This window comes from Silurus aristotelis, assembly GCF_946808225.1.
Source record: "Silurus aristotelis genome assembly, chromosome: 5".
Lineage (NCBI taxonomy): Eukaryota > Metazoa > Chordata > Actinopteri > Siluriformes > Siluridae > Silurus > Silurus aristotelis.
Window position 1 is genome coordinate 11,116,348 of NC_139578.1, and position 21,646 is coordinate 11,137,993.

Sequence of the window (21,646 nt, forward strand, 5' to 3'; positions counted from 1 at the left end):
TTCTGGAGAAAAAAAAAGATTGCTGACTATAACTGAAAGGTGTCAGAACACACCGTGTTTTGCAGCTTGAGGTGTTTTGAGCTGTGTTGTTGCAGACAGATCAGAATGTTTATGCTGACCCAATGCTGTTCACTATTGAAAGCACCTACAATGGGCATTAAAACTTGACCAATGGAGAATATGGAGAAATGGAAGTGAACATAGAGAAATTGAAGGAGAGACATAAATAAATAAATCACATTTTGTTTTACATCTTATGGATGGCTGAGTGTGTGTGCTTTGCTTACCTGTGGAAGAAATATTACAATGAGAAGAATGTAGACTGCAGAGCAGTGTGATGCTCTGAGCAATGTTCTGCTGAGAAACCTTAGGACCAGGTGTTCATGTGGATTTTATTTTGACTTAAACCACCTACCTAAATATTGCTGCAGACCACATGAAAATGAAAATGAATGGTTTAAGAAAAATGACAAAAAGCTCCTCCAAAGTGCTTCCAAATTCCCCATATCCAATCGAGCATCTGTGGAATGTGTTAGCAAACAAGCCTAAACCATTGACATTCCACCCACCTCGCAACTTACAGGACTTAAATGATCTGTTCCTAATGCCTTAGTGACAGATACCACAGCACACCTTCAGAGATCTCGATGGGCCTTGATGGTTTAGAACTGTTTTGACTGCAATCCAATTCAATTCGATTTACTTCAATAAATTTTTATTTGTATAGCACTTTTAATAATGGGAATTGTCTCAAGAGGGAACCCATCCTCATCTGGGTGGCACCGAATGTCCATTTATTACAGTTAAACGATGTTGAGGTGTGCAGTGATTGTGATCAAATGCAAACTGTAGTCCTGAGTCAGTGTAGCAGACTGTTGACATTAAGTAGAGTCCAAATCCATCCTCAAAGCTCCTGTGTTACTCCGTAATTTAATGGATCCCCAGGCCATTAATGTGAAACCATCCCCAGCTGCACAGAGTGGCCTCCAATCGAAGAGAACATTATCCAGAGGCAGGCTGGGACGACGCAGGTGGATTTGAGGAGGCAGGCTGGGACGAAGCGGGTGGATCCGAGGAGTGGAGAGGAGACTGCACAATCAGGAGCTAAATGATATTAGACAGGTGTCATTAATGTGATGTCTTATTGGTGTGTGTTTATGCTATTCAAATGTTCAGAAATATTAACATTCTGTATGTGAAGTTGGACACTAAGAAAGGATAAAGGGATTTATACCGATTGGCCATTAAGAGGGATCGAGCTGGGAAGGATTTGCTGCAAGTTAGAGCAATAAAGGATGGAGATTAAAATTTGTTGACTAGTGAGGAGAGTGTATTGAGAAGATGGAGGGAGTATTTTGAGCAGGTAGAAGTCTGGAGATGTTTAGGAGAGATGGCAGTGGTGTTTTTAACAAGATTGTTTAACAAAATTCTGGAAGGTGAGAGGATGCCTGAGGAATGGAGAAGGAGTGTGCTGGTACTGATCTTTAAGAATAAGGGAGATGTGCAGACCTGCAGTAACTACAGGGGAATAAAGTTGATCAGTTAGTAGTAGGAAGAGTAGTGGAAGCCAGGCTGAGTGAAGAAGTGACCATCTGTGAGCAACAGTATGGTTTTATGCCGAGGAAGAGCACTTCAGACGCCTTATTTGCTTTGAGAATGTAGATGGAGAAGGATAGAGAAGTTCAAAAGGAGTTACATTGTTTGTGGATTTAGAGAAAGCGTATGACAGGGTGCCGAGAGAGGAGTTGTGGTATTGTATGAGGAAGTCAGGTGTGTCAGAGAAGTATGTTAGGGTGGTGCAGGACATGTATGAGGACAGTGTATTAGCAGTAAAGTGTGCAATAGGAACGACAGACTGGTTCACAATAGAGGTTGAACTGCATCAAGGATTGGCTTTGAGCCCTTTCCTGTTTGCAGTGGTGGTGGACAGGTTGACGGACAAGGTCAGACAGAAGTGGACTATGACGATTGCGGATGATATTGTGATTTGTGGTGAGATAAGGGAACAGGGTGAGAAGAGCCTGGAGAGGTGGGGGTACGGGATGGAGAGAAGGGGAATGAGTCAGTAGGAGTAAGAGAGAGTACATGTGTGTAAATGAGAGGGATGGCAGTGGAGCCGTGCGGTTGCAGGAAGAAGAGGTGGAGAAGGTGGAGGAGTTCAGGTACCTGAGGTCAACAGTGCAAAGTAATGGAGAGTGTGTTAGAGAAGTGAAGAAAAGAGTGCAGGCAGGGTGGAGTGGGTGGAGAAGAGTGACAGCAGGAGTGATTTGTGGTAGAAGGGTATCTGTAAGAGTGAAAGGGAAAGTTTATAGGACTGTGGTGAGACCTGTGATGTTGTATGGATTAGAGACAGTGGCATTGACTAGAAGACAGGAGGTGGAGCTGGAGGTAGCAGAGCTGAAGATGTTGAGGTTTTTGTTGGGAGTGATTAAGATTGACAGGATTAGAAATTTGTTTATTAGAGGGACAGCACATGTAGGCTGTTTTGGAAACAAGGTGAGGAAGGTGAGATTGAGATGGTTTGGACATGTGCAGAGGAGGGACATGAGGTATATGCTGTAAAATAATGCTGAGGATGGAGCCACCATGAAGGAGGAAAAGAGGAAGGCCAAGGGGGATTATGGATGTGGTGAGGGAAGACATGCAGGTAGTTGGTTTGAAAGAGGAAGATGTAGAGGACAGGGCGGTATGGAGATGGATGTTCCGCCATGGCAAACCCTAATTGGAGAAACCAAAAGAAGAAGAAGATTATAATATTAACATTAATTAAAACAATGAGTTAATAAGATGTCATTACTAATGATATTTAACTTATTGGTTGTCTATGTATACACTATATAATATAATATAGATTATTTCGTGATGGGCTAAGGATTAATTTGTGTATTATCATAATAAGCACATTACTCAAATATTGATATATTCCTACTTGTGGACTGTATAGTAAAGCGTCATCGCAATAGCAGTATTGATTATGTCTTCTGATGATACACAGACAGTGTATGCATGTGGCTGATTTCTATACCAGTAATAAATGTAAAAAAGGTAACCAGCCAGCAGATGGCATCATAGTGAAACAAAACAAGGTGCGTGACGTGGTGAAGCGCTGTGCCAAAATAGTTTTTTCTACATCGATATCTCAGTTTTACCATCTTACTGTTGGCATCTCTTTATATGCCTGCTGAAGAGGGTTTATAAAATATTCAGGATTTTTTTGATAGCTTCTAATGAAGAATTTATTCTTAGCTAAATATAAATGCCCAAAGGCGTGGCCTTTTTATTTTTATTGGTTAGTTATTATTAAAATATGTTTTATTAATCCTTATTTAGACTGTATACTGCAAATTGTATTAATTACATGAAGAATATGATGGATGTGGTGGTACACACAGGCACGTTCTTTTGATGTGGTTTCTGGGTCTTCTTCAATGTGAGGACAAGCCAGAAATATATCAGAGGGGGATTCACACATTCTGTATGTGTGTGCTGGGATTTTACAAGCTCGGTTTGCCTTCATGTGAAAGTAGACTGCACCATTCTCTTGTCCTGACGGGTGGGAAGGACATCTACAGGCATGCTTGGGGGATGCTAGGGAAGGTGCTCGCTTAGAAAATGTCATCTTTCTTCCCCCTCTGTGTATCACACATGGTTGCATCCATTTGCCCTACCAAGTGGGTACAGTGTGGAAGTGAGAAATGTGATTGGTCGCATTATGGTGTTTTTTTTCTGATGGTTGTTAATGTAGTCCTAAAGCAGTGCAGTGTAGCCCATCGAGGGATAGGTTACCCCCTCATTCTGTCTCTCTTGGGATCACTTATTGAGCTTCTCCCATACCATCATCTTCCTATATCTTACACAATCGTGTCATCTGTCTTACGCTGTTACACAGAGACGAGACAGAGATGGACTAGTCTATTCAGAGAGCTGTCGTGGGAGGACTACAGCCTCTCTCTCTCTTTCTCTTTCACTCTGGTTTACTTCTGATCTTATCCTATACCCCTCCTTTTTTGCATTATTTCTCTCGCATACACTCCACCACCTGAGTTGGACGCTGTAACCCAGAGTGAGGAGGAGGCTGCTCTTGAGTCTGGACTAGTGAATTCAGAAAGCTCGTGTGACTGTCTCGTTCTCTTTCTGCGCTATTGCAAAGAGTGCAGGTGGTCCTTCTCTGCCCTTGGGCAGGAAAGTCACCTGCTGTTGTAAGTTGGACATCTCTGGTATTTTTCATCTCTTCGTGGAGAATACGTATCCGTTATGGCGCACGCGGCAGCGCATCTCAAAAAGGCCCGGATGGAGATGGACCAGCAGCCGGACACCAAGGCGCTGGAGAAGGCACGTGAGAGAAGGAGACGCTCTCGAGAACGGGCTGAGCGCAGACGCAAGGTACGCCACACGGCAAGCCGGCTTTTTTTCATGCCTCCCCCATCAGCAGCATGGGCACCGATGCTTCCTAGAGTCCCAGAATTTCATCCCACCCATACCATCTTACTTTCAGTTACACCATCTTATAATTCAGGGATCTCCAGGAAATTTTTTTACCACTTTCATATTCCTTTTCCCCACTAAACAGATCTCAGTATTTTAGTCATGTACACATCTTTATGCAGCCTTTACACAGCTGCAGCATAGATTTATTCCTCATGCCATTATTTGGTTCGTCCCTTCTTATTTATGCATTTGTTAACATCCAGCTTGTGCCTGTTTCTGTTCATGTGTATATATTTATTTCTATCACACCATTTCTCGGGATCACACTGTATGAAAGCACCCTTGGCGTACCTCTTAGATTAAAAAATCGACCCCATTCAGCTATTTGCCAGCATCTCTGTCTTGTCTTGCTTCATTAATCTCTTCATAACACACTGGCCGGTGTCACACTGAGCCTAGTTTGAGTCCTACTGCAGCATCGCATATGCATGCAGTACATTTGCTGCTATGCGACTGTGTATTTGGGAATCCACCGATTGTACACAGGAACATTTGATCAAGGGCATATCTTAGAAAAGCAGTAAAATGCATCCACTAACACTGAATTCCTAATATTTGATGAAAGGCTGTTTGAATAAATGCGATGCATCAGGAAAAGAAGACATGCGCCGTGATTTACAGTTATTTCCATATGATCTTATGCCCATGTTTTTGTTTCTAAGGAGACTGAAACGTGTTCATCATTCTTGCCTCAATCTCTCAGAAGAAAAGCTCTATTTCTACGTATGAAAAAAAATGCAAACAGCACAAAGTTGTCATGGTCTTTAGTCAAAATTAAAATCATTGAATTAAGAAACAAAAATCGCAGCATTTACTTCAGGATACGTTTCCTGCAGTTTAATGTATAGTGGCATGTGTCTATTATTTGCCGAGGTGCTCATTGCATAAATTACTATAATCACGAATGTTGTAGACAGCTTTGTAGAAAATAAATAAATGACTAACTAATGTTACTTTCCAATTCAATAAATACACAGGACACTTTTTCTAATCTGAAACAGAAAAGAAGAAGAATGGAATTTCACTCAGTACAGAGACTGATGTTTATGTAACATCAATACTGGACGGAAACTAAAGCGTACTTTAAATGGTGGTTTGCAGGGGAAAACATCAAACATTGAAAGCTTCACCACAAATTATTGACTTGTCGCGTTAAGGTACAAGGAGGTACAATTTATGCCACTGTTTCACGTTCGGTACTTGTTTTGCCAAGTCTGTAGCTAATAAAGCAAAGCAATAGGATCTGTTAGGATTTGTTTCTTGTGTAGAATGGCAGCATAAAGTGTTGTAGAATAAATGCGAGGCATGAGTTTGCTGCCAATAATGGCTGTAGTAAACTCTCGTGGTTATATTTCAAATTGTTGAAATTGGATATTTCATATCGGTGTCATTCCTCGGACGCACTGTCAGTACAAATATCAGCTGTTTGTGTGACTGGATAAAACTGAATTAATGGTGGTCTAATGTTTGTGCAGTGATTTTACTGGGAACATTATACACAAATTCAAAACATGATATTAGCTATTAACTTAAAATGGTTGAAAAGTGCTGCAATGCCATGCTTCTGGAAAGTAATTGAAAAATGTTTATGAAAATAAAGAACATGAGTGTCGGTACCAAAAGAAATGCAGTGGCTGATTAGATTTTAAAGACAGTTTTAGTCCCGAGTTATTTAATGTGTCTTAAAACAGTGGCTTGTAATATTTTGTAATATTGTAAATGTTATGTAGCTGTAATGGTAAAGGTGTTTTATTTGTACTTTTATTTTGACATATTTAGTTGTGGCTGCATATCAACCTGGATTCAAAAGTATCTATTTATTCTTTATTGTGTGGGTGTGTTGTGTCTAGACCAGATATTATTAAGGTTTTTCCCCCAAGTGAAATCTAACCGATGTTCCCTGATCTGAATAAGTAAAAGCTGCTGTAGCAGAAATACAATCACCTTCCCCACTTCTTCTCTCTTTTTGTGATTTCTGATGTGCTCTAGACTCATTTCACATGAGAAGCTAGAATATGTGGAAGCTCACCCAGTGTGGATGAAAGCTGCAAAAAGTGCCGAGACATTTTTAATGTTTTAGGAAAACGCTTGGGACTGAATTTCTGCTCTTTCATAGAGAGTCTACCTCCTTCTGTGCAGTTCACTCCGGTCTTATTTATAAATGTGCTGAATATTTGACACACATGGAAGACCTGTGTGGTTCTTCCTTAAAATGTTACTATGAAGTTGGAAACACATTTTGCAATTTTCCAATTGCATAGGATGTCTTTTGGATGTGACAGCATTGAATTTTCTATTCACTTGAACAAGGAGACCCAAACCTGTTCCAGCATGACAATGAATCCATGCACAAAGGCAGCTTCATGAAGATATGCTTTACATTGTTTGGAGTGAAAAAACTTGAATGGTCTGCTATAGAACTTTGACCTCCTCTCTATTAAACACCTTTAGGATGAATTAGAACACTGACTACACCCCAGAACTCCTCACTCTACATCAGTACATGACTTTACTAACGCCCTTGTGGCTGAAGGAGCACAAATCACCACAAGCACACTCCAAAATCCAGTGGAACATCTTCCCATAAGAGTGGAGGTTATTATAAAAGCAAATGGGGACTAAATGTGGAATAAGATGTTCAAAAAGCATGTCCGAATCTTATAGTTCAATGTCCACAAACATTTAACCATATAGATATATATGTTAATGCTCTGTTTCACAATCTTGCAATGCAAATTCATATTTTGCTCTGGATTTATGGGAGTTTTTAAGGCAAATGCTGAACGAGTCAGACTTTTGAGATAGATTCGCTTTATTTCAACAGCTGCACGTAAATGACTCTCAAGTAAACTAAACCTACTTCAATTAATGCTACTTGGTATTGATCTTTCTGTATAGACACATAAATATTACACAAATACATTTGAGAATAAAATAAAACTGGCAAACCACCCATTTGAGGAACTCCAAAAATATTTTTCTTTTACAGTATCACAAAAGTGAGTACACCATCACATTTCAGCAACCATTTAAAAAATAAGTCAACATGATGCACAGCACAAGGACTCGACCCTTGCAAGGTGTGTTTCATGTGGAACCCGTTTTGGAAAGCCTCTGTATGACCCTATCCACTTTACTGTAACTGATTCAGAGTGTTACCAATCTTATAGCCTAGGCCAGGGGTCACCAACCTTTTTGAAACTAAAAGCTACTTCTTGGGTACCGATTAATGTGAAGGGCTACCAGTTTGATACACACAGTTTTCAGTTTGATCTAAAATAACACATTTGCTAAATTTACCTTTTATTATGTTATTATTAATAATTAATAATAATTATCTATGTGAAGACACTGATCATGTTAATGATTTATCATAATAATTATCAACAATGATTTAACAAAGTGGGAAAAAGCTATTTTTAGAAAAGGGCTACTCATGTGGTCATTGTGGGTACCACGTTGGTGACCCCTGGCCTAGGCCATCTTTGTGGAGAGCAACAGTTCTAATTCTCAAATACTGCTTTACAAGCTGCACATTGACTACTGTAAAATATATCCAAGTTTAATTGTTACAGTATTGTCCCTTGAGTAGATATACTAAAATGGTTGCTGAAATGTATTATAGATATATACTGAACAAAATTATAAATGCAACACTTTTGTTTTTGCCCCCAGCTGAACTCAAAGATCTAAGACTTTTTCTATGTACACAAAATGCCTATTTCTCTCAAATATTGTTCACAAACCTGTCTAATTCTGTGTTAGTGAGCACTTCTCCTTTGCTGAGAGAATCCATCCACCTCACAGGTGTGGCGTATCAAGATGCTGATTAGCATGATTATTGCACAGGTGTGCCTCAGGCTGGCCACAATAAAAGCAAACTCTTAAATGTGCAGTTTTATCACACAGTACAATACCACAGATGTCGCAGGCTTTGAGGGTGCGTGCAGTCGGCATGCTGACTGCAGGAATGTCCACCAGAGCTGTTGCCCATTAATTGAATGTTCATTTCTCTACCATATATATTTTATATTAAGTAAAGAAAAATACTGTAACAATTTTTTTTTTAATTCAATTAAGTTTATATAATAAGAACATTAAAAATATTTATTGAAATATAGATCAATATAAAGATATTAGTGTGCTTGTTTGTTTATTGCATTATTTAATGTTGATTTAATTTACCAAAGATGATGGGACTCTAATTTTAAGTATTTATTGTTTGTAAACCTTATACGTAATGAGAAATTGCAAAATGATGTTGTCGTGAGGAAATGTATCTTTGAGAAACTTGTTATACATGCAGACTGTATGCTTCTGAAACCTTTTAATGTGTTGCGATCTGAATATCACATTTATAGTGCTGCGAGGACATGCGAGGACCTCGGCGTTTACTTAAAAGTCAATATTGTGAAGAGGGTGATCAAAGCAAAAAAGGAGCCAAGCACACAGTAGCAAAAAAACTGGAACATGTACTTGCTAAGTCATAATTTATTCAGAGCAATGGCTTTCACCAGGGTTTTTTTTTTTTTCGTCTTCATTGTTCTCAAGATCACAACAAATCAAACACAATTTTAATGTTTTTATCTAATTTGTTTGACTACTGTTTTCTGCTCATTTTATTTTCAATTCAAATTTCGAATGTTCTCAGGTCATGTTTTGCATTTACTGTACATGTATCTTTAGCAAACATAATTAGGCAAAAAACCCAAAACGTGTTGCGATATGAGTGAGCGGATCTGATCAGCCTGCTGTTCAGCAGGGTCCTGTGATATAAAGGAGGTAGAGAACTACTGTATATGTGAATCTCTGCTAGCTTTAAAACCTAAATCAACTGATTTAAAATCCTTCACATCTGGCTCTGTGGTCTGAGCTGAAAATCTATCCTCTTTCAATCTAAATGAATACACTTTCAACCCATTTGTGCATTGGACAGTAATCTGAAGAGCATTATGCAAAACAGCAAGCGGTGAATTTCTCCATATGTACATGTCTTGCAATACAGTACACTGGTACCCAGTTTACAGTACAGAGTCATTTTAAAAAACATGTCATTTTCATTATATTATCATCAGATTATTAACATATTATTATTATTATTAATTCTAAATGTTATATTTTTAGAAATATTAATAGTCTTTTAATTGGTAAATTTATATATATATATATATAGTCACATGTCATAAATGTCTTGAATAATGAATTAATGCTTATTAATTCCAGATTACTATATAATGTCTGCTCTATTTACTTTAATCCTTGTAGTTAGGTCATTTGTCTTTTTTTTTTCTTTATATAACGTAAATGCCAAATTGTCCTGCTTAGTTAATCTATTTTCACTGTGCCTTAGCAAACCGATATGTGCAGTGTAATACAGATTAAATGCTGAAAACACAGAAAAAAAACCACCAAGCTCTGTAATAAACTCTTGCAGTTCAGATGTCTGAGTTGCTATGGCAACATAGGCCCTGACTCCTGTCCTGCTATTTACTGGTTGCTTTTTCATTTACTCAGTGCATTTCTTTTGCTGGTAAATGATGAGGACTGCAGTACTCTGGGTTGTTTTTAGATAGTCAAAGCAAGACTACATTGTTAAAATAAATAGATTTGTGTCAAAATTGACCTACATTTTTGACATCATAAACAGTACCAGTCAAAAGTTTGGGCACACCTCCTTATTCAAAGTTTTTTCTTTATTTTTTACTGTTTTCAACCTTGTGTAATAATACTGAAGACATTGAAATTATGACAGAACAAATATTGAATTATGTAGTCCACCAAAATATGTGAAATAACCTAGCAATTATTTTTTATTTTTTTTTATTTTATAATGATATTTATATTTTAAATTGCCAGGTTATTCGATTTAGCACTCTCCTTCTTTGACACATAGCTCTTACATAACCAAGAGGTGTGTATGGGGCCGTTGTCCTGGGTGGCATGTCTCTGCAAAATGCTGTGGTAGATATGCTGGTTAAGTGTGGGATTTAACCTTTTTGACTAAGTCACTAACAGTGTCACCAGAAAAGCACCCCACACCATCACGCCTCCTCCTCCATGATTCACAGTGGGAACCACACATCCATATACATCTAAAAAGACATTGCGATTATAATCAAACATCTCAAATTTGGACTCATCAGACAGGAAATGAGTTTAGCAAGCTGGCATCAAAGCTAAATGTTTGGACAGCTAAAACTTCTGGGTTGTTTAAATATTTCTTTTGCTTACTAAATAATGTCATACATATTCTTTGATAGTATTAATGTCTTTAGTACAGTGTAGCTTATGTACAGTGTTGAAAATAATAAAAAATAATAAAAAACACTGTAGGAGAAGGTGTGTCCAAACTTTTAAATGGTTCTGTACACCTTATATATTTTTCCACTTAAAAAATTTCACTTTTGTCGATCGAAAACTTGAATTCCAACAGAACAAACTACAAGCTCTGCATGTTTTTACACCACACCCTGCTGATTATGTGTAATAAATGCTGTACAGTAGCCATTTATTTATACTTTTTTTTTACCCACCCAACCTGGCTTGTGGTTTACCACAGAATAAACATGTTTGTGTTCTGCACCTAGCAAAGGATTAAACCCTGCGATTTGGTTGCAGTGAGAGTAAAGCTAAATCTGCTCCCAGGATAAAGCAGTGCTCAGACTAATTGATGGAGTCAACATTATGGTCAATTGTGAGAAAAACATGGAAGAGTTATGTAAGTGATTAATATTTATGATTGTTTTGGTTTTGTGTCCAAGCATAAAACTATATTATCGCATGCTTCTTTTTGCTCATACGTTGCTGGTGGTTCCTGTTGTGTAACAGGGTGTGTTATCAAGAATTGAAAGAGGATATATCAGTGAAGCATTAAAACTATAAAACATTTATTCCTTATAATTGAATTAACTCAAACCTCACACTAACTCACATGTGTCTCTTATAGTTTGTCTCTTTGCACATGTAGCTTGCATAGCATTGATTATTGTTTACTTATGAACTGTGTAGTTTAGCAAAGCAAGCAAGCTACAGGACAGTTAGTAAAATCACCAGAGACACAATGATTTGTGCTACAGTATCTCAGAAACGTGAGTACACCTCTCACATTGCAGCACAATTTTATTATATGTTCTCAAAGGAAAATACTTTAGGAATGAAACTTGTACAGGTATATGATATATTTTAGAGTGGTCAATGTGCATTATAGATTTACTGTCCTCTAAAAATAACTCAACATACAGAGATATGTATGATGAGTAATGTCTAAATAATTGGTAACAAAAGTGAGTACACCCTTAGTGAAACTGTCAAAACTGTGTCCAACGTGTTAATATGTTGTCTGAGAACCACTGTTATTTAGCACTGCTTTAATCCTCCTGGGCATGGAATTCACCAGAGCTGCACAGGTTGTTGCTGAGATCCTCATCCACTCCTCTATAATAAGCTCATCACAGAGCTGCTGGATCTTAGACACATGGCGCTTCTTCATCTTCCGCTTGAGGATGCCCCCAGGTGCTCAATAGGGTTTAGGTCTGGAGACATACTTGTCCACTCCATCACCTTCACTGCTCTAATGCAAGATACACACATTTGTATGGTCCTGTCAAGCAGATAAAAACATGAACATGATGAATAGGACATGTGGATTTCCATGATTAAGTGACAGCTGTTATCATTTAGGGTGTATTCAATTTTGTTGCCAGCTATTTTGACAATCATAGCTGTATGTTGAGTTAATTTCAGAGGACATTAAATCTGTACTGCTATACACGCTGCACATTGACTACTCTAAAATATATCCAAGTTTTTTTTCTATATTATTGTCCTTTAAGATGATATACTAAACTGGTTGCTGAAATGTGAGGGGTGTAGTCACTTCAATGCATTTTTTCCTATGATACCATAAAACAATAAAAGCAACAAGGGACTAAAATTGCGAGTGAAAATTCAAGAAATGGGGGCTGCTTGTAAAGGAGGATTGAGACAAATGCAAGTGCATTAAAGGACATATTTATTAAAGAGCAGACAAATTGAATTATTCTGGAAGGTTCAAAATCATTCACAGGCATCAGTCAGTCAGGTTTACAACGATAAAACTGATGGTAAACTTTATGATGGAACAAAGGACACAAGGGCTATACATATTCATATTAATCAGGCGGGAAACTCAATATAAGCGCAGACAAAAAGGACACGTAAGGGACACAACCAATGATTGGACATGGGTGGATATTTAAGGAATAAAAAAAGCAGATGTGGCAAAGCAAACTAAACACAAATTGCTGTAAAGCATTCTGAGAGCTTATAATCTTGCAAAAGTGATATTCCTGGCAGTTATTGCATTGTTGTTTAAATGTGTCCCCCATCACATATGATTTGTATGGAATTGAAAGAAAAAAAAATTTATGCAAGTGGTTGTACTAATGCTTTTTTTGCCTACAACTGTTGCTGAAATTATTGCTTTGTGTCTCAAGTCAAGTCAAGTAGGCTTTTACTGTCATTTGAACCATATACACAGTGAATCGAAACAATATTCCCCCAAAACCAAGATGCTACATAAGGGAACATAAAAGAAAAGAAAAAGGACAACACAATACAAAGACAGTAAACACCGTATCTTTCACTTTTAAAAGAATATAAAATGAATAGGAGTTGGTTGCTTTGTCACTTGTTAGAGTAAATATAGTTTGTAAATTATCTAAAAAACAATAAATGTTGAATGTTGCATTATAGTAACAGTACATAAGAAAAAAGAGCCAAAGAGCTCTTTAAAATTTAACCTGAAACAACATTTAAATCATTGACATAATTTCTTACGAATTAGCATAATTCCTTTAAATGTGCGTTCTACACAATACTTCTACACAGTAACCCTAACCCATATGTCAAGACAGTATAATGTTGGGTTATGTTTACCAGTCTGTCAGTGTTTGGTAGGGAAATAAAAGGTCACAAAGACATTTACCTCTTCCTCCCACACATACAGTACAGTACCTATATGTTAGCCTGCTATAGTTTTAATAAAATCATAGGACATCTCGAAGGACTACTTTGTATATTAGAAGTACATGAGTAGGGTCCATGTTGGGGTCATACGATAAATGTGTTGCAAATTGTTGATCATTAATGTAAGATTACTGTAAGCAGAGGATCTCATACCATTAAACGGGTAGTGTGGGAACCATTATATCGTAAGCATTTAATTTTAACTTTTGCTTGTGCACAGAAAAAGGCTTCTGCTTTGGGGTTTAATAGTCAGGCTCCCCACTACAAACTGTTGAGTAGGAGTTAGTAGTGTAGTCATAGTGGAATAGTAGGAGTGAGATAGTGATGTTAATATAGGAGGTTAACAAGAAAGAAAGTGAAGCTTTTATCTTGGTCTTTCTCCCAAACTTATCTCAATTTCTATCTTAAATTGTAGCATGTTGCTGAATGACATTTGTCCAGTTTTACAAAAAGCATGACAGGAGGTTGATCGCATACTTCAACTTTACCCTAGATAGGTTCAAGGTTGTTTATTTGTCACATAAATTTTACGTACATTACATATATGTAATATAGTATTTACATTACCCCATACTTCAAACTAAGCCCTAAAGAGTGTACCTGCATGCTACCTGCAGTGGGTCTTCATGTACAGCAGGATACAACCAGATGTTTTTAATTATTTTGTTTGTTTCAGAATCTACACAAGAATTAATGAAAGTACAGTTTAAAATATCCTGCATTTTTGTACATTTACTTTGAAATGAATATGAAATGAATCAATTCTTTAGATGATTGCTGATGTCTTATTGCACTTTAAATACACTGTTGTGTTTAAATAGCGTATGTATTTCAACTACACAAAGAAATTCACTTGTATATTAATTCTAGTCTTGAACGAAAGCAGTACAAAATAAATACAGAAATTAAGAAAAAAAGACGATTAAGACAAAAAAAATAACCAGCCCATTCATTTGATCAGATCATTTATCACATGCTGTTTTACTAAAATGTTATATTTATATTATATTTATATTTAACTTTATACATTTAAATCATGAAGCTTTAGTTTCCCATTACCCGGTGCACTAAAGACATGAGTGATGAGTTGTACATGGTGCTATGGTGTTGTTGTAGTTATTTAGAGTCACTACCGCCTTTAGGCCTTTACACCAGTCCCTGATGCACTCCTGTACACTCTCTTGTTCCAAACATACCATTGACCCTCCATTCACATGCATAGCTGGTGCATGTAAAAATAGCTGAGGCTCAAATGAACAGCAAGGAAGCCAGAAGTAGATGGTCGTTTCTGTTTATGGAATAAGCTGGATGTCACACTAGCAAGTAACCAAGTGAGTAAAGTGCCATGGTGCTCTCCAGTGGGACAGGAGTTTACAGAGTATTCGTTTAGTATTGTTAGTATTTACTTTTTAATGAGATGAAGTTTAGCTGCAGTTGCCATGGGCAACAAAGCAATAAATAAAATGCCCAAGGATACAGAGGACACTTCAGAAAGGAATAATCCATATTTCATTGATGATGGTTCTGAACAGAGCTGGAGCACCAACCCCTCGGTAAGAATAAGCAGATTTGTGTCTAAATGGCATTACTTGGTGGTGTGGACCTGTAGTCATAATTGCATCATTATATTGCAAACTTTAGGAATTAGCCTTAACCCAGCTGCACTTAATTATTATTCATAAAATGTAAATATGCTATTACACATATTTAACAAAACTTTGAGCAATTAAACAATTGATTCTTGCTATGTCTGTCAATAGCAAATAAGTTTGACATGTTTTCTGGTCACTCTTGTGTAGATAGGTTTCATGGCTGGTCTATGTTATTATTTTTGACAGCGTCATTGAATCAGTTACGAGACTGAACAGCTGATCAGATCCATGCAACTGCAACTTGACATGTGTTTAAACTTTCATCTCCATTGTAGCAAATGCATAATTCATGTAATTAAAATCCCAACCGCTGTGTACTTGAGTGAGTTTGTTATAGGTGTGTAGGTCTGTAGCTTTTACAGGATGACACTTGATGATGCTCAGAGTTCCAATCACATTTATAATATACAGTGCTACAGGTATCTTTTGGTATGTCATGGGAGAGGGTTGAGGTGGAATTGGCAAGAAACTGATTACAAACCCTACTGTACACTGTGACTGCGGCATTCTATGATGAAACCTCATGGTGTCTTTGGGAAATCAGGGAGAGCTGTAAATGCTACTAGTTTGCAGTCAATTCAGGTTGTTTGTTGGTGGAGGTTTTTTTGCCATTGGTACTCAGATGACATTTAACCCTAGACAGCTGGGCACTAGTTTACCAGAAATCGTTTGACTACTCGCTCACTTGTAAAATGCACAAAAATTAGGTGCATAGGTGCTCTAAATCCCTACATGGCACTATTCACTGTCCTCAGAATAGAACACTGTCTGACAGTTTGGAAGTGGTTTGACCTCACTGAGTTAGACAGGGGAAGTGTTTAATGGTATGTTGGGACTTATTTTAGGTCTCTAAAACTGTGTTTGTGGGTTAGGTAATGTAAGCTACCTGGCTGAGGAAAGTTGGATGTTTTAATGTAAAGCTGTACCTGCTGGGTTCTCATTTATTTGTGTGACATGTTGCAGAAATACACATGTGCACAAGTACAGTATATTCTTTAAACAAAGACTTCTTTTTTACATTGGCAAAATTCTCGCAGCGCAACCAATTTTTGTCATGTTCACGGTCTCAGTGGATCTGGAGTGTAGGAAATTTTTGGAATACTGGGCATGAGACAGGAATACAGTCAAAATGAGGCACCATTTCTCTGGATAGTGAACAAAAAATGTCAAAAACCTCATTAATGATTAAACTATAATGAATGAATATTAGGTGTTACTCAAATAAGGATGGATTTTGACCAGAGAAGACCTGCTATTGTGTCTTTTTTTCTATTTTACTACTAACGCACTGAACGACTGCAGCTTGTATGCTAATCAAACATGCTACCATTAATCCCCTGCTTTTTACAACTTTTTAAAGTCCAAATACAAAGAAGGTGTAGTGAGTGCCAGACTCTCTGCTCATCTTAACTGCCAAACTGTGCTTCAGCCTTCTGGCTGTGACTCAGATAAAGTGTCCTCATCGCATCCTGTGTCCTTGAGGTTGGCATATTGCTGAAGAGATGAAATCACACCATGTCACATGGCTTAGTGGTGTAAATCAAACCAGGACATAAAATTTATCTTTACCCAGATTGCTCCATCTAAAGTTATTTAGAAGTGTATTTCTATGTGTATGGAATGGCGAATGCAGGTTGTACACTTCATAACAACTGTAAGACTTATCTATATTCAAAGCCATTCTTTGTTTAACAGACATTTTAAAAATAAAGGCAAAATCTGAACTTACATGTGTCACAAACAGAAATTTACAGACTTTAAATTCATTTAGTTGCCATTAAAATGTGCATGCTGAATCATTTTCAGTGTGTGGAATATAGTTGGCTTGGGCTCATATTTAGCAAATCGACTCATTTTGGGCTTGACTTTGATGAGCCCGAGGAAACTTACTGAATTGACACACAAGACATTTCAAAAACATATATTGTGTTTGATAAACAATTGAGCTTTGCTTCTTGCATGGCACAAGTTTGGCTAATCATTCATTTTGCACAATGTTCATTTTGAAACCATCAAGTTTTTATACAAACTACTTTCTGCGACACCAAAGTAGCATGAAATTAGTAGCAAATAAAATTTTACGATAGGGCAGAAAAGTTACGTATGACCATAATTGTGTGATGAAGCCAGAAAATCAGTTAAGGCTAGAAAACTGGGTTAAGATGGTAAGAATGGATGATCCAAGCAGGGACATCATGCTTCCAATGTTAGTTAAGTTGTCAAATACATATGCTATTACTTACATAAAATTACAATGGAATTAGTTTATATATATATATATATATATATATATATATATATATATATATATATATATATATATATATATATATATATATATATATATATATATATATATTTGTGTCAACTTTGCTTTATTTAAAAGAAAAAAAAATGATATATCACTGACATTATAATTCAGATGCTTAGACTTCAGTTCATCTGTGGCAAATTCTGTTAATTGAATATGATTTGGAAAAGGCACACACTTGTGTACACAAGATTCAACATCAGAAAATGCATTTCAGAGATAAAACCAAGCCTTGAGGTCATAATAGCTGCCTGTACAGAGACAGGGTTGTATTGAGGCACTGACAGGTTGAAGGCTACAATAAACTGCACTAAAGTGTTGGAAAAAGCACAGTGACCTCCATAATTCTCTAAATGTTTGGAACAACCAGGACTTTTCCTAGATACTGAGCCTTGAGGGTTAAGGGCCCATTTTGCAATCAAATGTGTTTCATTGAGGTGATGAAGCACAAACTGTAGCAATCTTTATAACACTAATTGATTCTTGCCAATCATTTTTATTATCGATTTTGAGATTTTGTTTATCAGTTGCAGTCTTACCAAAGAAAGTATAATTGTTATTGCAGAATGTTATTTTGTTTATAGGCTGCCTGGGCAGCCCAAAGGAACCTTGAATGTCATACAGATAGTTGCTGGGTGGTGTGTAAACACACAAGCTTTAGACTGATGATAGAACTTCTAGAAATAGATCTGAGCGATGTGCAGGTGTGTGTGTGTGTGTGTGTGTGTGTGTGTGTGTGTGTGTGTGTGTGTGTGTGTGTGTGTGTGTGTGTGTGTTTGTGTGTGTGTTCATGTGTATGTGTGTGAGTGTTGTATGCAAGATTTATGTTGCATTTAAGATAAATGTAAGTAGCCTAATTCAAAACTTGGCAGTCGGGTGCAGTTTTAAGATGACCGTCAATCGTGTTGGCACAGAGATGGTTCATTGCACAGGGACATTTTTACATGCAGCTTATTTATTTCTTCCATTTCTTCGGTCACTGTTCAATTTTGACTTTTTTTTTCTATTTATTTGTCTCTTCCAAATATATATAAGAGAATAAAATGTCACTGGGATATGTCACTGTGATGTGTTCTTGTGGTTATACAGCACCTCCTTATGTGGAAAAAAAGCCTTTCTTCTGTATGATTCATGCTGTTCATCTCTTATGCAACAACACAAATTAGAAAAAAAAATATACAATAAGAGCATATCTGTCCAGTGAAAGGTTTGGCTGTCATGTTTTCCAAGACAGTGGTCTCTGATGTTTTTAGCAATGTTACCCATTGTAAAAGGTTGTATTATTCATAACTCTTTCTAATCAAGGGCCTGCAGATAAACGTTTTACGCAACACTAGTCACACACCAGCCTTTGAACAATATAATATTTTCTTTTATATTTTATTGTTCTGTTTGATGAGCCAGTTAACACAGTGACTCTTATCATCGGCAAACCTATGAACCAAGCTAAAATTGCACCAACGTGAGAGTGCTGATATTATTGTTCTTGTGCATGGGTTTTTCTGTGTAACAATCTAAGCAGTACATTACACAGAGAACAGTGCAGAGTCAGTGCAGGAGTTCATGTGAGCTTTTCCATTAGTACTCATGCACTTGGCATACTAAATGCAGAATGCAGCAAGTGATGCAAGGTTAAAAAAAAAAGCCAGCCACTGCCATATGCACAATCAGCCTTTGGACCTCTGTGAGGTTAAAAGGTTGTAAGTCATTACCAGACACCCAAGAGTAATCTCCTCTCCTCTGTCTATGTTTAGAGCAGTGAGTGTAAGAACATCCCAATAAATATTAGCAGAGAGTAATGGCCAGTAGCTCCCCCTTCCATGTCTCATCTTACTTTTGGTCTCTACCCAAGAGGCACCCTGTTGCTTGCCTCCATCTGGTTATAGTCAACGTACGTACCAGGGAGTGCATCCACTGCACACACTTCACATCATCCTACTTGTCAGAATCCACTGAGTCTGAACTGAACAAACCCCAGACAATCAGATACCAAAATTATTAAACGGGAAATGTTTGTTCTATGTTGTCGGTAAACATAGAACAAACCAAAGTATAAGTGTGCACCACAAATACACTTCGCCTCAATCCCATTGCCATCCAAAATATACAGTGCATCCGGGAAAGTAATCACAGCACTTCACTTTTTCCACATTTTGTTATGTTACAGCCTTATTCCAAAATGTATCAAATTCATTATTTTTTTGAAAAGTTCTACAAACAATTTCCCATAATGACAACATAAAATAATTTTGTTTGAAATCAAGTTTGGGCTCTGGCTGGGCCACTCAAGGAGTTGTCATATAGCCACTCCTTTTTTATTTTGTCTGTGTGCTTAGGGTCATTGTCCTGTTGGAAGATGAACCGTCGCCCCAGTCTGAGGTCCAGAGCGCTCTGAGGCAGGTTTTCATCAAGAATGTCTCTATGCTCTATGCTGCATTCATATTTCCCTCAATTCTAACTAGTCTCCTAGTTCCTAGCACTGAAAAACATCCCACAGCATGATGCTGCCACCACCATGCTTCACTATAGGGATGGTTTTGGCCAAGTAATGAGCGATGGCTGGTTTTCTCCAGACATTTAGGCCAAAGAAGGATTTTTGTTTTATTAGACCAGAGAATTTTGTTTCCATTTTGGCAAACCCCAGGTGGGCTGTCATGTACCTTTTACTGAGGATACAGGCCTAATTGGTGAAGTGTTGCAGAGATGGTTGTTCTTTTGGAAGGTTCTCCTCTCTTCAAAGAGAAACGCTGGATCTATTTCAGAGTGACCACAGGTTCTTAGTCACCTTCCTGACTAAGGTTCTTCTCCACCGATCGCTCAGTTTGGCCGGGCGGCCTGCTCTTGGAAGAGTCTGGTTTGGTTCTTCTAAACCTCTTCCATTTGCAGATGATGGAGGACACTGTTCATATTGGGACCTTCAATGCTGCAGAAATTTTTCTGTTCTCTTCCCCAGATCTGTGCCTCAATACAATCCTGTTTTAGAGGTGTACAGACAGTTCTCTGTACAAATATCCAAGCTATTTTGTTAGATTGTATGGAGCAAGAATTAAATGATTATACATTTTTTTTCTAATTTGCTCTGAATTATTCAAGGGATTCTGATATAAAAGCCATTGATTTCTTTATGGGTTATTTTTATTTACTCTTCTTCTTGAAGAATGTATTATTATGTAAAGAAAATTGTACTGCAAAATTGTTATGTATGGGTCTGAGGGCAATCAGGCATTTTTCTTCAGCTCCAAGTCTAGGGCACAAAACCTTTATTGTTTGAAGGTATTTTATCTGTAGTAAATATGTTGAATGGTTTTGGATTCTGAATGACTTTGCAACCTAATCAGGCATCAACTGAAAATAATCAGCTGCTTTGTCAGTGGTACCATTGTGAATTTAGAACAATTATCTACTATATTCCACACAGCAAATGTAATTCGATTTCATTTCATGAATACGGAAAAAAAAAATCATCCCACTTTCTTTTTGTCAGTAATGAACTAGATGATTTGTGTGTAGAAACTGTTGTGACACATACTGTAGAATCTGTTGGAACACTTGGACTGAAACCTTTTACATTTGAAAAGGTTAATGAAAGATTTTAAAAAAAGATTGAAAAAAGGAGCTCCACCTCCTGTCTTTTAGGCAATGTTTTTAATTTTTTTTTGTTTATTTTTATTTTTATTTTTTTAAAGATTGTGTAACTAGTGCATTAAATTACCACAACGTTGTCATGAGGATTTCACAAGATAGGTAGTGGAAGTATAGTAGGACTGTAGCCAAGGATACACTTGGCCACGCCCCCACCTCCAGAATATTGCTTTTCAATGTGAAGCATTTTCTGTAGGTCACTAATGAAAAGCAATACAGGGCATTGAATTTTAGCCATTTTCATAGCTGCAATTGTTTTTTTGTCAGTGGGTGGCATCATGTAATTGTTCACTTGCTTTTATAGGTGCACAATATTAATTTCTTAAACAAGGTCCAAATCTAAATATTAAATAATGAAAATAATGACATTCCTGTTTTTTTTTTTTTTTTTTAATTAAAACAAAGCAAGCTAAGGGGGCATTTGAGGGTAAAGATGTGTAGGTAGGTTAAATATCTCTCTTCCCTGGAGAGATACAGTAGTTTACTCTCCTTGGTGTTATTCTGGGACACTCCTGTGTATATAGCAGGCACAGCAGGGTGTTTTCAT

At 37.2% G+C, this 21,646-nt stretch overlaps 1 protein-coding gene across 50 annotated transcripts in view; it reads left to right on the forward strand.

Annotated features, from left to right (window-relative positions):
* Nucleotides 1-21,646, forward strand: part of ank2b (ankyrin 2b, neuronal) — a 121,224-nt gene that overhangs the window by 20,930 nt on the left and 78,648 nt on the right. For 32 of the 50 annotated variants that reach the window (XM_083542070.1, XM_083542092.1, XM_083542081.1 and 29 more), the window contains exon 1: nucleotides 3,744-4,383. The exons of 14 other annotated variants lie outside the window; for them this stretch is intronic. In XM_083542070.1, coding sequence (XP_083398196.1) covers nucleotides 4,255-4,383 — 129 coding nt within the window. In that variant the 5' untranslated portion in view covers nucleotides 3,744-4,254. Of the gene's footprint in view, nucleotides 1-3,708; nucleotides 4,384-21,646 lie in introns of those variants that run through there. 4 more of the 50 variants (XM_083542104.1, XM_083542096.1, XM_083542082.1 and 1 more) reach the window with 2 other exon arrangements.